The 16,712-nt window shown below is 35.7% G+C and overlaps 1 protein-coding gene across 21 annotated transcripts in view; it reads right to left on the bottom strand.

Annotated features, from left to right (window-relative positions):
* Nucleotides 1–16,712, bottom strand: part of Unc79 (unc-79 subunit of NALCN channel complex) — a 270,058-nt gene that overhangs the window by 158,116 nt on the left and 95,230 nt on the right. For 20 of the 21 annotated variants that reach the window (XM_040274610.2, XM_040274614.2, XM_078050756.1 and 17 more), the window contains 4 exons: nucleotides 16,387–16,451; nucleotides 8,571–8,659; nucleotides 7,771–7,811; nucleotides 4,432–4,460 (listed from right to left, as the gene is read on the bottom strand). In XM_040274610.2, the coding sequence (XP_040130544.1) occupies nucleotides 4,432–4,460; nucleotides 7,771–7,811; nucleotides 8,571–8,659; nucleotides 16,387–16,451 (224 nt within the window). The remainder of the gene's footprint in view (nucleotides 1–4,431; nucleotides 4,461–7,770; nucleotides 7,812–8,570; nucleotides 8,660–16,386; nucleotides 16,452–16,712) is intronic. The other variant, XM_078050764.1, reaches the window with a different exon arrangement.

Genomic DNA, 16,712 nt, shown 5'->3' with positions numbered 1-16,712 from the left:
AATATGGGGAAATTTTTCTGTTACTATCTAACTGAAAATATTCTCAACGCATTCAGCCTGTATCTCCATGTTCTCTTCTATCCCGATGACTCTCAGGTTTGTTCTCTTGATGCCATCCCTGAGTTCTTATATATTCTGATCATGGTCCTTTTTCTTTTTCCTTTATTACATACTGAGTATTCAAGTTCATATATCCCATCTTCAAGGCCTTAAGTTCTATCTTCAAGGTGTGAAGTTCTGTTTTCTATGCAATCTAATCTGTTGGTGATGCTTTCAAGTGAATCTTGATTCCTTGTGTCTTCTAGGAGTTCTGATAGGTTTCTTTTTTTTAAAACCACTTTATATTAGCTCCTCAATCATCATCTGAAAAGAAAACATTCTAGAGTAACATCATTAAAAACAGCTCTGATAAAGTACATTCACTACTATGTATTATAAAGCAGGTACAAGAGGTTTTACATTCACAGAGTATGATACGTACTGTCCTACATCTATAATACCTGAGGATACAATTAAAAAGGCAATTATTTGAGACTTCATTCCACTTTTCTAGCAGAGAACCCAAAGGATGGTATGACACAGCTCTGTAAAGAAATGTACTTCCTTAGGATTTCCTTTTGATAGGTTTCTTTTCATTATCTCTATTTATTGAAATGGCCTTTGATCTCCTGTATTTGTTCTCTTAGTTCATTCCTTAAATCTTCTCTTAGTTCAATGAACATTTTAATAATCAGCAGAATTTCATCCATAACTGTGGGATTCTTTTTTGGGGGATAATGAATTTGGAGGGAGATTATTTGCCTATTTCCTCATGTTTTCAAAAATCTTGGAATTGGGACTGGGGCTGCAGCTCAGTGGCAGAGCGCCTGCCTCACACGTGTGAAGCACTTGGTTCAATCCTCACCACCACATAAAAATAAATAAATAAATATATTTTTAAGAAAATATTGGATTTGTGTATTGATTGAAATGAGTGCCCCCTTCTCTTTTATGCATGTGTCCTTTTGTGTGTAGTCATCTTTTTTGTTCTGGGACGTCTCTCCATTTTTGATGTATGAGTAGATGTCCAGGAGTGGGACCTGAGGTCCCCCTCTAGTTGTTCCTCCTTGGTTTAGGGTTTTTGTCTCCTCTATTCTATGTGTTAAAGTATTTTTGAGGCTTAGGTGGGGCTAAATCATGTGTAAGAAGAAATTTGCTGTTACTTGGCTAAGTTGGGAGTATTGCCGAGCACCATGGTCTCTACTCTGCGAACCTGAAGTGTCCCAATCACTTTCTAGCACCTCTGAAAAGAAAGGGGGTGGAGACATGAATATCACTAATGTTAGCAACAGATGTGCAGCCTTACAATAAATTTCCAGTGTCTACTTTGACATCTATAGCCCTTATTGCCAGCTGCATAGGAATGATGGTGCACTCAATTGTATGCATTCATTTCCAAAGTAAACTGAAGAGATTTCCCCTTAGACACAGATTGACCTGGGTGCAGTTTTCAAATATTCACTCCAGTCATTCTGTTTTACTGCTTTGAATTTTAGACACACATAAATACAAACAGTTCCCAACTCTAGAGTGGCTCAATCTAATTTTTTTTTTAATTTGGTGAGAAAGTATACCCACATAACCAATCTCTGTTTCACTTTCAGTACAGTATTCAATATATTATATGAGATATTTAATACTTTATTATAAAATAGACCTTGTGTTAGGTGGCTTTGCCATCAATTGTAGGCTAATATAAGTATTCTGAGCACATTTAAGGTGGTCTAGGCTAAGGTATGATATTTGGCAAGCTAAATGTATTAAATGCTTTTTCATCTTATGATGGATTTTCAGGATATAACCCCAGGCAAGCCAAGGAATATATGCAGTTCCAACTGGTCTCATAATGACAGAACTGAAATAAATCAAGGTCTTTAACTTTCAATCATGATACTAACATTATTTATTTCAAACCTACTATTCAAAGGTAGGAATATGTCATACCAAAAAGTTAGAGGCAAAAACTGTGCCCAAAGCAAGTTCAAACAATTCTGAACTTTTATGAACTTAATGGAAGCTATCCAAATTAACTTTCCTATAAAATATAACATTTTTTAAAGGGTGAATAATAAAATGTGCTAATTTAAAGCTTATTACTAAAAATAAATTTGTCATGCAAAGAGAAGTGTTAAAAAATTATCTAATTTGGGTTTCAAATATGTTAGGTATGACACCAGAAGACATACTGCTTTGGAAAATAAAACTTGATCTGGGGATATAATTCAGTAGTAGAACATTTCTGAAGCATGCACAGGGATTCAGCATCACAAAACAAGAAAAATATAACTTTCATATCATAGTCTTTCAAACTTGTAGAAAGAAATCTCAAAAAAAGGCCTCAGGATCAAGATCAAATCAAGAGTGTGCTCTGTTAATAGAAGATTCTTTGTTAAGACTTCAGAAAGCGATAAGGTGTGCACAGCTGAACCTTGTGGCTAGAAAAGGGATTATAATAATTTTAGGTACAGTATGAAATGCTCAACGATAGAAAAAAAACTTTCTCAAAAATAATTATAAATGTAGCTTTGGGGACCCAAAACCCAATTAGATTCATTGAAAATCCCAAAGTTTTTAGGAATCATATTAGCAAAAACACCACCAGCTAAAACTAAAGCATACAAACACATACCAAAATGAAAAAAAAAAAAAAAGGCATGTGGAACCCCAATTTCTACACAGGAAGCCAGTTGAGTTACTTGCTGCAGCACAGGCCATTTCTAATTATAAAGGAAAGATGTCTTAGAGAGTGGGGACAAGACCTCAGGAGCAGGGATGGGTTAGGGAACTACTCTCAAGAATTAAAACAAGACCCTAATAAAGACCCATCTGCCATCTCTGGAAGACAGTGAGCAGCTGCTGACATGTTCATGGCTGGAGCTGCTATACACCAGGGACTGCCAACTGTATCCTCTTCCTCTTTCTGAACAGAGGTTTATTGCTGTAATCCTATACTTATCTCAACATTGGGTCTTGGATGTGCAGGGAGCAGAAAATCTTCCTTTGTAGTTCATGGGTCTCTGAATAAAGAGAATTTGTACCCAAGGAATTTCAGAGGTGACCATATCATATCATGAGGTATTGAACTTTAAGCTTAAAGCCATAAATGGATAAGATTTGTGGTGGGGGAAGGGGGGGCATTGTAAAGTGGTGAGTATATTTTACATATGGAAAAAATTTAGTTATAGCTAAATAGTAGATTATGGTGGATTAAATATTACCAATCCTTTTATAACCATGAGGATCCTATTTCCCCATTCCTTGAATCTGGGCTGACCTCAGGAGTTTTTTTTGACCAATGAAAAGCAACAGAACTGACACAGACTTCTAAGTCTCTGAGGCCTTGCAACCACCTCTCCCTCTCTCAGAACACTGCTGCTTTGTAAACAAGTCCAGCCCAGCCCCATGAAGGATGAGACATCTCCTAGAAAGAGGAGGCCCATATTCCTCATCATCCCAACCATCCAGGCAACCAATTAAGACCCCAAACATGACAATGGGAGTGAGACCATCTGGAACCAGCCAATTGTCAACCCACACACCAACTTACGCAACTATATCAATAAGCCTAAGAGTTTATAAAGAACTTCCTAGTTGAGCATAGGTCAATTTGTCCAACTTGGTTGTTGTTATTAGCCACTACATGTTAGTATAGTTTGTTATGCAATAATAAATAACCAAGACAGCCTTCCAAAGATATCTGCTCATAATCAACCTCCAAAAATGTTTAAATGAGTCGTACAAGGTCCACAAAGGTAAGAGAGAACAGAGCTGGAAAGAACCCAAGCATCTCAACTAACTCATCAAAGCTCTTTGTATGACTATAATAATCTTCTCATAACTTTTAAACCACTAAAACAAGAAGAGAAAATAGAAATGGCTTAGATAAACTATGAAAAGTGGCTAAGGGAAATTTTAGAGGAGTCTTTAGCTAGGGTCATTGTTCAATTTCCATATAAATAAATATATTCCATATATACTTGATCAGGATATGTTTTTACACATATATACTAGACTATTCATACTACATCTCAAAATAATAAAGATTGTAAATATATAAGATACATTCTTTACTAAAGTTAAGCTCTATGAAATGCATTGTCATCCAAATGTTTTTTTATAATTAGACTATCTCAGAATTATATATATGCTTTTATTTCAAATTACTTAACAAAAACATTGTATGTAAGATGGGTAAGCAAAAGCAGTGATGGAAATAGAGACCATTTTAATATCAAAATATTGCATGCTAAATTATTTCCTTTTTCTCTTCACAAATACAATGACATGAACAAACTAGGAAACCATGGTGCAGAAATGAGGCAGATGTCGATGCACAAATTGACATACAAACACAGAAAACCATGCCCCACCACACAGATGGCTGGCTCTTACCTTTTTCTGACATATGGCAGATATTTCAGCTGTAAGGGGAAGGTACACAAAATATCAACAAAGAAAGAAAGCCCATTTTAAATAAGGGCAGCCGTGAAGGATAATTTTTTAAAAACAACCATAATTCACACAACCTTGAAACTCAGCTAAACAGCTTTGGACTTGTCTCATAAGTTGTCATCTACTTTTCCTGGCCTTTATTTTCCTCCTAAAGTATAAAATATCTCTTTCTTACCTAATAGTGACATCAGGGTTTATGTTTAATAAAGTTAGAAACACCTGCATGCAGCAAATATGTCACCTAGTCTCACAATTAACCCAATTTTCTCAGTTATGACTTAGAAATCAGATCACATTAAAGTCAAACAACTTTAACTTTAACCTCGTCATTTTATAGAGGACAAAATTAAGGCCACTATGGTTGGATGAATTCTTCAAGATCTTATAGCCTATCAATGATAGAGACATATGTATAGGTATAGTTCCTACATCCCCTATTCACTGGTTTATCCAATACACTATGATACTGGTTTGATATGATATATTTAGATTGCTATCATGCGATGCTCTGCTATATCTAAAGTGTAGAAAAAGCCTACTATCTTGGTCTACTTACACTTGAACTATCAATATATACCAGACTTAACTCATGTAAAACCAGCTGTATGGTTATACAAGATAAACCAATTCTCAAACCAAAGGATAGACCAGTTGGAGTAAGGCCATCAAACTACTGTCTACTTACAGAATTAACTTCAACAAATTCATAAAAAATCTTTTTAGTGGGCATATCCATTAGTTCCATGGAAATTGATGCTTAAGAAAAATACTTGAAAATAATTTTTCCAAAAACCTATTAGCATTTTCCTTGAAACGGTAAGGACTTAAAAAAAATGGACTAACGCCTTGTTATAGGATGGTCTATGTTACGATTTATTTAAAGATTAAAGGTAAATGTCCCCCAAACTGTTTGCAAATTATGAATTAGTGGATGCCAAGTCAATGAAATGTATAACTCAGTCTTAAAGTTGCTTTTGTATAACTAATGGTAATTTAACAGTTTGATATCCTTAAATAATCTGAGGTTAGTGTCTTATCTCTAGATAAATAATAAAAAGTTATGATTTTGGGCTGGGGATGTGGCTCAAGCGGTATCACGCTCGCCTGGCATGAGTGGAGTGCTGGTTCAATCTTAGCACCACATAAAAATAAAATAAAGTTGTTGTGTCCACCAAAAACTGAAAAATAAATATTAAAAAAGTTCTCTCTCTCTCTCTCTCTGTCTCTCTCTTTAAAAAGAAAAAAAAGTTATGATCAATTCTTCCAAAGATGAATGTCATCGACAAATGATGACCAAAATTCAGCAACATATCTTATATTTAAAATGTATTTTAAAAGCTGGGCACTGTGGCACATGTCTATAGTCCCAGCTACTTGGGGGCTGAGGCAAGGGAATCACTTGAGCACAGGAGTTTAGGGCCAGCCTGGGCAACATACAACATTGAGAGGCCTAATGGGAAAGGGAAAGGGAAAGGGAAAGGAAAGGAGGAAAGGAAGGAAGGAAGGAAGGAAGGAAGGAAGGAAGGAAGGAAGGAAGGAAGGAAGGAAGGAAGGAAGGAAGGAAGGAAGGAAGGAAGTTTATTAGTACTTGACTATCAGCTTTACCTCAGAGCACTGGAAGCTCACTAATAAAGTAGCCCAGTTTAAGGGGGAAAAATTACCTTTACCCATAATACAAGCCCAAGCCTTCTGCAGGCCCAAGCCTTTACATAACCTTATATAACTTTTCACAATGTCCTTTTGAAGGAAATAAAGACTGACATATGGCTCTATTTTACAGAAAGCAAGTAAGACTACAAAGAAGTAGTGTAATTATCATTGAGAAAATGCCTTAAGGTTGTTGTTTAAATGGTCAAATTTATTAACCTAAGGTTTTAACTTTTTTTTTTTGACAATTGTGTTTATTATTGAATTAAAAATTCCTAGAGGAGTTCTTGATTATTTTATACCCACATTATATGGCACAGAGTAAAAATTCAATAAATATTTGTTGAATGAATGAATAAATTCAACTTTGCTTTCCTCTGAAACCTAACTTGGGAGGACTTCTCATCTTCATTTTACCATATTGAATTTTTAACCTTGATGCTTCCTGGAATGTTTTCAGTTTTAACTTTTTTTTAAATGAGCCTTTCATATAAATCCTTTTACTATCTACATACTAAATCAGATATCAATTCTTCCTATGTCATTGATCTATACTCACTATGTCCCCAGTTTTTCCCACCCTTTGTCTTTCTCTGCTTTGCTAAGTACTTTTCCCTTGTCATTGTAGCCACCAATGAGGTGGCAAGAATACCTGCTTCTCCCATATGCAGAGGAATGCTCTCAGTAGGATCAATCAACTTTTTTTTAAGAGAGAGGGGGGGGGGAAATTTTTTAATATTTATTTTTTAGTTTTCGGTGGACACAACACCTTTATTTTATTTTTATGTGGTGCTTTGGATCGAACCCAGCGCCCCAGGCATGCCAGGCGAGCACGCTACTGCTTGAGCCACATCCCCAGCCCAGATCAATCAACTTTTGAAACACAACTTTCAGAATTGAAACAAACATCAAAAAGTGTTGCAGGCCAGGTATGGTGGCACACGCCTGTAATCTGAGCAGCTCGGGAAATTGAGGCAGGAAGATCACAAGTTAAAAGCCAGCCTCAGCAACTTAGCAAGGCCCTAAGCAACTCAGTGAGACCCTGTCTCTAAATAAAATATAAAAAAAGGGCTGGAGATGTGACTTAGTGGTTAAGTGCCCCTAGATTTAATCCCTGGTATCAAAAAAAAAAAGTGTGTCAAAAATCTTGTCTTTCCATTGAAATGGGTTAGATGTACTTTATCCCCATTTTAGTGTTAGGGAACCTGAGTCTCAGAGCAATTAAAGGTCATTCCCCCAAAATACAGTGTCAAGAAAAAGGCTCATTATTAAATTCTCTTCCCATTGGTGTTTTTTTTATTCTTTCTGACTGGCACAACAAAATATCATCGATAAACCTATTATATACACAGAAAATCCCTTACGACACAATTCAGCAGGGCTTTAGTCCTACAGAAGCCTAACTGCAACATCTAACCTTAATTCTGATAGAGTTGATACTTTGCCCCTCATTATTAAATGTTTGGATATATAATACCAAGACACTGATAAAATGAATATCCCAATGAATATTCATGGGATATTATTCTTTGGTTACTGTCTTTGTAAAATAAAATAGCACAAAGGGAGATGAATCAACCATGTCATTAGTTGTGATTACTCATTATTCACACTTTCTGAAGTAAACCATACCTTGTGGCAGAAGAACATCAATCAACCACTCGCTGTGGTCCCTATAAAGAAAAATAAAATTCATTTTTGAGCTTCATTGAAATGCTCCCCTTCCACATGAATGTTTATAAGCTGCACACTATTGTTGAAAGGCTTCTAATAGAAAGGATAATTAAGAGCACTAGCATAATAAACTTTTAAAACTCTAATGCATTCCAGCTAAATTATAAATTATAGGCATTTCATCATATTCAGTTATCTTTAAATGATACTTTCCAGATGCTAATTATGCCAACCAAAATACTGCATGATCTGCACAAAACTGAGTGTGACTGCAAAAATAACAAGCAAAGAGAAACCACTTGAATTACATGTCATATTTGGAAACCACAGTCTCCTTTTACATCTATTTTTCTCTGAGTCCTTTTTAAAAGGCTACTTCAAAATTAGAGCTGCTTTATTAAGTGGAATTGCTTTCTCGTGTCACATGGAGAAAAACATTGCAAACAAAGCTGTAATCTTCTAAATGACACTTTGCTACATGTTAAATGTCAAATGAACCTTTAAAAAACAGGGCAAGGGGCTAGGGCTGGAGTTCTGTGGTAGAGCCCTTGCCTAGCATGCATGAGGCACTGGGTTCCATCCTCAGCACCACATTAAATTACACAAATAAAATAAAGGCATTCTGTCCATATATAACTACAAAAATAAAAATTAAAAAAACAAAAAGCATGGCAAGGCTACTGGGAAAGCTGTGTAATATAAGCAATTTAGGTCCAAATAATTTTTTCTTATTTTCCCATTGAGAGTCCTATACCTACCCTGCAATCCTCTCACTGCATTCTTCACAGAGATACAATGGGGGTGGTTTATCCCCCAAAGCAACTGACAGGGAAGGGTCTATACACATCTGAAACACAAGAAAAGACAGATGAACTCTCCTGCTCCCGTATGATGAGATGAGTGCTTCACAGTGAGTGACACATTCCCACAGGCAAAGTGGAGTAGATATTAGTCAAACCCATTTGACCTGTGACTGCTCATACCACACTCACTGAGTGCACACTGAGACATTAATCATGGCTGTGGTGGGTTTTTATTTCTCCTGTTATTTGCAATTAAAGAACAAACAGTGTCAAGAAACCCACCCACATTCCACAAAGATAAAAAAATCATCTATTCAATGGCTGCTTAAAATAAACACAGTAATCTCCCTTTAAAAAAAGGAAAATATATTATTATTTAGATCTTAAAATCACAAATGATATGAACCTGCTGGCAGAAGAGAACTTAGCTTCTTAAGACCCATTCAGAAAAAATAGCATAAATCTAGCATTGAGTAGTTCACTCTTCTTACTCTGGAATCTTAGCTCTGTTAAAGTCATCTAACATTTCATTTTCATGTTTTTTATTTTTTCTACACATGACCTACAATTTTTCACCCCCAATGCTTTGTTGTTTATGGCTGGGGTTTCACTAACCCAAGTACTGATGAAAAGTGTTCACTTCACAGTTGAGTGTCAGGATATTTCAAATACCTGGATGTTTTAGATCTGGGGAACACATTCAGATGATTAGCTACATTTTGTACTTGGCTTCAATTTAAATCACAATGATTTCTCAAAGTCATTTCAAATTCTGTTCCCGGCTTTCAAGAAATAATCAACCCATGCTATACCAAATGACACAATGAATGTCTAGTATACAAATTCTTCTAAAATTTTACTCTCTTCTTTAGTTGTTTTCATTGATTTGAAAGGGGAAAATGACTCAAATTTACAACCCAAGACAGACTGCAATTCAATTAAAACCCTGATGAGTTTCAGTGGTTGGGAAAATAATAGTTAGAATTGCTAAATTTAAATCAACACACCATCAAAATAGTTAATTATGTATTACCAGATACTAAAGGCCTGGTTGTGTAAGTTTCATGCTTCCTTATATGCAATAATGAATAACTACTTTTTGTTAAATCAGAGATTAGCACAATTTCTCTATGAATGACCAAAAAGTAAATATTTTAGGTTTTGTGGGCCATACAGTCTCTGTTACAACTACTCAACATAGCATGAAAGTGGCCTTAGATGAAACAAAAGCAAATGAGAATAGATGTGTTCCAATAAAACTTTACTTACAAAAACAACCATCCAGCCAGATTTGGCTATGGATCATAGATGGCCCCAATCCCTGTCTTAAAATAATTATCTGGGATTCAGAGTACTTCATAAAGAGGATTTCAAACAGAACCAAGTAAAACCAAAAGCAGAGGGTGATATCATAAACCATAAGTTCCAGTATATTTTTAACATTAACCTTATTTATTGAAGCTGTTAACTTTTACTTAAAAATTACTTTTTTGCACCCTAATTTAACAAAAATAGATAATGCTTTCCTATTTGGAAAACCATGAGAGCCTGGTGGCATTATGGAAATTCAACCTTTTGGAAAGGATTAATCCATCTTTCCTGAGACTTTCCCATGCACCTTATCTATACTTTGTCTTGAGCATTATTACCTTACTCTCATTTCTAACAATTCATTGATACTTCTGCCAGATGTTCCACTCAAAAGGAAAAACTCCCTAGGATGTTAGCACTAGTGTCACTAGAGATTAGCTGGTTGACCACTTACCTTGTTAAGTGACTTAATTAACATGACCCACCAGATTTCTGGGCAATAGAGTCAATTCTGTTCTATTCTAAACAGAGCGGTTGACACCTTTCCTAATGAGTTCATATCTGGATGTTGCATTAAAAAATGACTGTTTCTGTTTATGAATAAAATATTTGCCCATTACAGAGGCTCAGGAAATGAAGAAAAAGAAGGAAATTAAAATAACTCATTAACTCTCCATCCTGATCCATTGCCTGTAACATTCCAATGAGTTCATCTTGGTTTTTTTACTGTGAATATGTATAGATGTGATATTTAAACTAAACTAGCATATTATGCAATATCATAACTTTGATTTTCACTTAATGTAATTTTGTAAGTATCTGGATGTTGGATACTTTTGATCTGAATGTCTCATGGTATGATGCATGCTTTCAAGCACTCACATTGGAAATACAGAACAATACCAGGTCTAAGTACAGGAAGCATTCACAAGAATGTTACCTTTCTGGAAAGTGTAGGGTTAAAATAGAAAAGAGAGTTCTTTAGGAAAACTAGAGATCGGCACATGAGACTTTGGTGATGAAAATGTCTTGGAACTAAATAAAATTAGGAGTTGTGTGAATGTACCAAATATCACTGAATTGTTCAGTTCAAAATTGTTAATTTTATGGTATGTGAATTTTACCTCAATTTTTTAAATTTCAGAAAGTAGGGTGATCTGACCTATCCTAGAGGACTGGCTTTGAGGAGGAAATTTAAGCCCAATCTAGTGGAATGGACTAGGCTGTTTGCCTAAAAGAGGAGAAAATCTAATTCCTGATTTATTTCTGTGATTAGAAGGCTAGAAAGCATTAGTAACAGATGTCAGAGAACTCCTGAGGATGCAGTCTGACATAAACTCTAGGAAAAAATAACTAGAGAAACCTGTAACAGGCAGACGGAAGGAAGGATATAGAAATAAAAGTAAGAAGGAACCATGCACATCTCATCCCTGTGAAAAATTAAGCAAGCTGAACTTCTTGAATAATATATGATCTCACATGTGTTTAGCTCAAAATACCTCACCACAAAGTACCTGTGAACCCCAATGCCTACTGAAATAGGAGGTGCACATGGTGGAATGGGCGGGCCCACACTTCCATTGGTAGGTCACTATCATCTGCTCTTTGTCAACGTTCATTAACTCTGCCTTCATCAGAGGCAGTTATGATATCTTGAGATTACCAGGTTGTTATTGGCACCTGGTTGCCACTTTTGGTGGCAAAACACATTTTTGGTTCTTTTTATATTTATTAGATCTCATTTTAACCATTCTTTGTTTTTCTAAAGTGATAGTATGATTTTCAATTATTTGATCATCTTCACCATCTCTCTATAGAAAAAGGGAAATAAACTCTCATGACAGTAGTTCTAAAAGTAACTGTGAACTCCAGTAACTTCAGCTGACACCAACTCCTCATCATTTGTCATTTAACCCTTACAAATGCAGACACTAATCTATCCAGCCAAGTATTTTATGTTCAACAAATACACCACACACAATTTTATTAAAGGATATGATTGTTTCTCTAACATTCAACATCCTAGATTTGGGGCTCTAGCAGGACCACACTGATCTGATGTTAAGAATAAGAATGAGGCTGAGCAAGTTCAAGAGTCTAATAGACCACCATACAATAATCATGGGAGACTTCAACACACCTCTCTCACCACTGGACAGATCTTACAAACAAAAGTTAAATAAAGAAACTATAGAACTCAATAACACAATTAACAACCTAGACTTAATTGACATATATAGACTATACCACCCAAAATCAAGTAGTTACACTTTTTTCTCAGCAGCACATGGAACCTTCTCAAAAATAGACCATATATTATGTCACAGGGCAACTCTTAGACAATATAAAGGGGTAGAGATAATACCATGCATCTTATCTGATCATAATGGAATAAAACTGAAAATCAATGATAAAAGAATGGAGGAAAAATCAAGCATCACTTGGAGAATGAACAATAGGTTGCTGAATGATCAATGGGTTTTAGAAGACATCAAGGAGGAAATTAAAAAATTCCTAGAGTTAAATGAAAACACAGACACAACATATCGGAATCTATGGGACACATTGAAAGCAGTTCTAAGAGGAAAATTCATTGCTTGGAGTTCATTCCTCAAAAAAAGAAAAAACCAACAAATAAATGATCTCATATTTCATCTCAAAATCCTAGAAAAAGAAGAGCAAAACAACAGCAAAGAAGTAGAAGGCAAGAAATAATTAAAATCAGAGCTGAAAAAAAAAAAAAAAAAAAAAAAAAAAAAAAAAAAAAAAAAAAAAATCAGAGCTGAAATAAACGAAATTGAAACAAAAGAAACAATTGAAAAAATTGACAAGACTAAAAGTTGGTTCTTTGAAAAAATAAATAAAATTGACAGACCCTTAGCCATGCTAACGAAGAGAAGAAGAGAGAGAACTCAAATTACTAACATACGGGATGAAAAAGGTAATATCACAACAGACACTTCAGAAATACAGAAGAAAATCAGAAATTATTTTGAATCCTTATACTCCAATAAAATAGAAGATAGTGAAGGCATAGATAAATTCCTTAAGTCTTATGACCTGCCCAGATTGAGTCAGGAGGATATAGACAACCTAAACAGACCAATAACAATAGAGGAAATAGAAGAAACCATCAAAAGATTACCAACTAAGAAAAGCCCAGGACCGGATGGGTATACAGCAGAGTATTACAAAACCTTTAAAGAGGAACTAACACCAATACTTTTCAAGCTATTTCAGGAAATAGAAAAAGAGGGAGAACTTCCAAATTCATTCTACGAGGCCAACATCACCCTGATTCCGAAACCAGACAAAGACACTTCAAAGAAAGAAAACTACAGACCAGTATCTCTAATGAACCTTGACGCAAAAATCCTCAATAAAATTCTGGCGAATCGGATTCAAATACATATCAAAAAAATTATACATCATGATCAAGTAGGATTCATCCCTGGGATGCAAGGCTGGTTCAATATACGGAAATCAATAAACGTTATTCACCACATCAATAGACTTAAAAATAAGAACCATATGATCATCTCGATAGATGCAGAAAAAGCATTCGACAAAGTACAGCATCCCTTTATGTTCAAAACTCTAGAAAAATTAGGGATAACTGGAACATACCTCAACATTGTAAAAGCAATCTACGATAAGCCACAGGCCAGCATCATTCTGAATGGAGAAAAATTGAAGGCATTCCCTCTAAGATCTGGTACAAGACAGGGATGCCCTCTCTCACCACTTCTGTTCAACATAGTCCTTGAAACACTGGCCAGAGCAATTAGACAGATGAAAGAAATTAAAGGCATAAAAATAGGAAAAGAAGAACTTAAATTATCACTATTTGCAGATGATATGATCCTATACCTAGCAGACCCAAAAGGGTCTACAAAGAAGCTATTAGAGCTAATAAATGAATTCAGCAAAGTGGCAGGATATAAGATCAACACGCATAAATCAAAGGCATTCCTGTATATCAGTAACAAATCCTCTGAAACGGAAATGAGGACAACTACTCCATTCACAATATCCCCCCAAAAAATAAAATACTTGGGAATCAACCTAACAAAAGAGGTGAAAGATTTATATAATGAAAATTATAGAACCCTAAAGAAAGATATAGAAGAAGACCTTAGAAGATGGAAAAATATACCCTGCTCATGGATAGGTAGAACTAACATCATCAAAATGGCGATATTACCAAAAGTTCTCTATAAGTTCAATGCAATGCCAATCAAAATCCCAATGGAATTTCTTGTAGAAATAGATAAAAGAATCATGAAATTCATATGGAATAATAAAAGACCCAGAATAGCAAAAACAATGCTAAGCAGGAAGTGTGAATCAGGCGGTATAGCGATACCAGACTTCAAACTATACTACAGAGCAATAGTAACAAAAACAGCATGGTACTGGTACTAAAACAGGCGGGTGGACCAATGGTACAGAATAGAGGACACAGAAACCAATCCACAAAACTACAACTATCTTATATTTGATAAAGGGGCTAAAAGCATGCAATGGAGGAAGGATAGCATCTTCAACAAATGGTGCTGGGAAAACTGGAAATCCATTTGCATCAAAATGAATCTGAACCCCTATCTCTCGCCATGCACAAAAGTTAACTCAAAATGGATTAAGGAGCTTGATATTAAATCAGAGACACGGCATCTGATAGAAGAAAAAGTTGGTTATGATCTACATACTGTGGGGTCGGGCCCCAAATTCCTCAATAGGACACCCATAGCGCAAGAGTTAACAACTAGAATCAACAAATGGGACTTACTCAAACTAAAAAGTTTTTTCTCAGCAAAAGAAACAATAAGAGAGATAAACAGGGAGCCTACATCCTGGGAACAAATCTTTAATCCACACACTTCAGATAGAGCCCTAATAACCAGAATATACAAAGAACTCAAAAAATTAGACAATAAGATAACAAATAACCCAATCAATAAATGGGCCAAGGACCTGAACAGACAGTTCTCAGAGGAGGACATACAATCAATCAATAAGTACATGAAAAAATGCTCACCATCGCTAGCAGTTAGAGAAATGCAAATCAAAACTACCCTAAGATACCACCTCACTCCAGTAAGATTGGCAGCCATTAGGAAGTCAAACAACAATAAGTGCTGGAGAGGATGCGGGGAAAAGGGCACTCTTGTTCACTGCTGGTGGGACTGCAAATTGGTGCAGCCAATTTGGAAAGCAGTATGGAGATTTCTTGGAAAGCTGGGAATGGAACCACCATTTGACCCAGCTATTCCCCTTCTCGGTCTATTCCCTAAAGACCTAATAAGAGCATGTTACAGAGACACTGCTACAACTATGTTCATAGCAGCACAATTCACTATAGCAAGATTATGGAATCAGCCTAGATGCCCTTCAATAGATGAATGGATAAAAAAATGTGGCATTTATACACAATGGAGTATTACTCTGCATTAAGGAACGACAAAATCATAGAATTTGGAGGGAAATGGATGGCATTAGAGCAGATTATGCTAAGTGAAGCTAGTCAATCGTTAAAAAACAAATACCAAATGACCCCTTTGATATAAGGGGAGTAAACAAGGACAGGGTAAGGACGAAGAGCTTGAGAAGAAGATTTACATTAAACAGGGATGAGAAAAGGGGAGGGGAGGGGAGGGGAGGGGGGATAGTAGAGAATAGGACAGACAGCAGAATACATCAGACACTAGAAAGGCAATATGTCAATCAATGGAAGGGTAACTGATGTGAAACAGCAATCTGTATACGGGGTAAAGTTGGGAGTTCATAACCCACTTGAATCAAACTGTGAAAGATGATGTATTAAGAACTGTGTAATGTTTTGAACGACCAACAATTAAAAAAATAAATAAAAAATAAAATAAAAAAATAAAAAAAAAAAAGAATGAGGCTGAGAATAAGAGTACCTGATTCTGACCCTAGTGCTGATACTAACTGCCTGTGTGACCACAGTTTCCTTATCTCTAATGTAATTTTCCACATGCATGCTATCCAAACACCTCTCAGTCACTTTGACCAACACTTCACAATTGTATCTATTTTTGCCCTAGAGTTCTTGAATTTGCACATTTGCACATTAGGCACTCCAACTTTGTAACACACATATGAAAACTGAGGGAAAATACATTTCCTTGAGTTTATTAGCTCAGATAGAAGCCAAAGAAGGGCCATTTAAGTGTTTCACCAGGATTTTTCTGATAATCAACTCAGTGCTACACAATACCTGGCCATGAACTCATATCCAAAAACTGCAGTCATGATTACTCATCACTCTGTCTTGACCCAGTCTGCTCAAGTACAGTTAGATTGAACATAGGTGACTGAACTTATTGGCTTTGCTTTACAGAGAAGCATGCACTCTTCTCCACTTCATTCAGTAATTTGCTCCTAATAATGTATCCACTGAAAATAAAACATGGAAACAAGTCCAATAAAACAGTACCTTCACAGCTGGCTTGTTAATTGCATTGTGGCATTCAATGTGCTGGCAGTGGATGGGATTCCAAGCTGTAAAGCAAAATAGAACCGATGAGCACTTATCATTGAAATTATTCCTGCTCTAGTGAAAACGCAGCATACTTCACTAGCTTTTTTTCCCTAAGTAGAAGCACCATCAGATGGCTTCCTAGAAGAATCATTTTTTAAAAATCTATGAAAAATGTTTAAATCAGGCAAAGATATCACAATTCTATCCATTTTCCAAAGAAGAGAAAGACAACAGAAGGCAGCATACACCATATATTACCTCACAATGTGTAACATTAACAA

This window comes from Ictidomys tridecemlineatus, chromosome 5 (assembly GCF_052094955.1).
Source record: "Ictidomys tridecemlineatus isolate mIctTri1 chromosome 5, mIctTri1.hap1, whole genome shotgun sequence".
NCBI classification, from domain to species: Eukaryota; Metazoa; Chordata; class Mammalia; order Rodentia; family Sciuridae; genus Ictidomys; species Ictidomys tridecemlineatus.
Note: the sequence above shows the minus strand (reverse complement) of the source record. Positions and strands in the feature narration are given on the sequence as shown.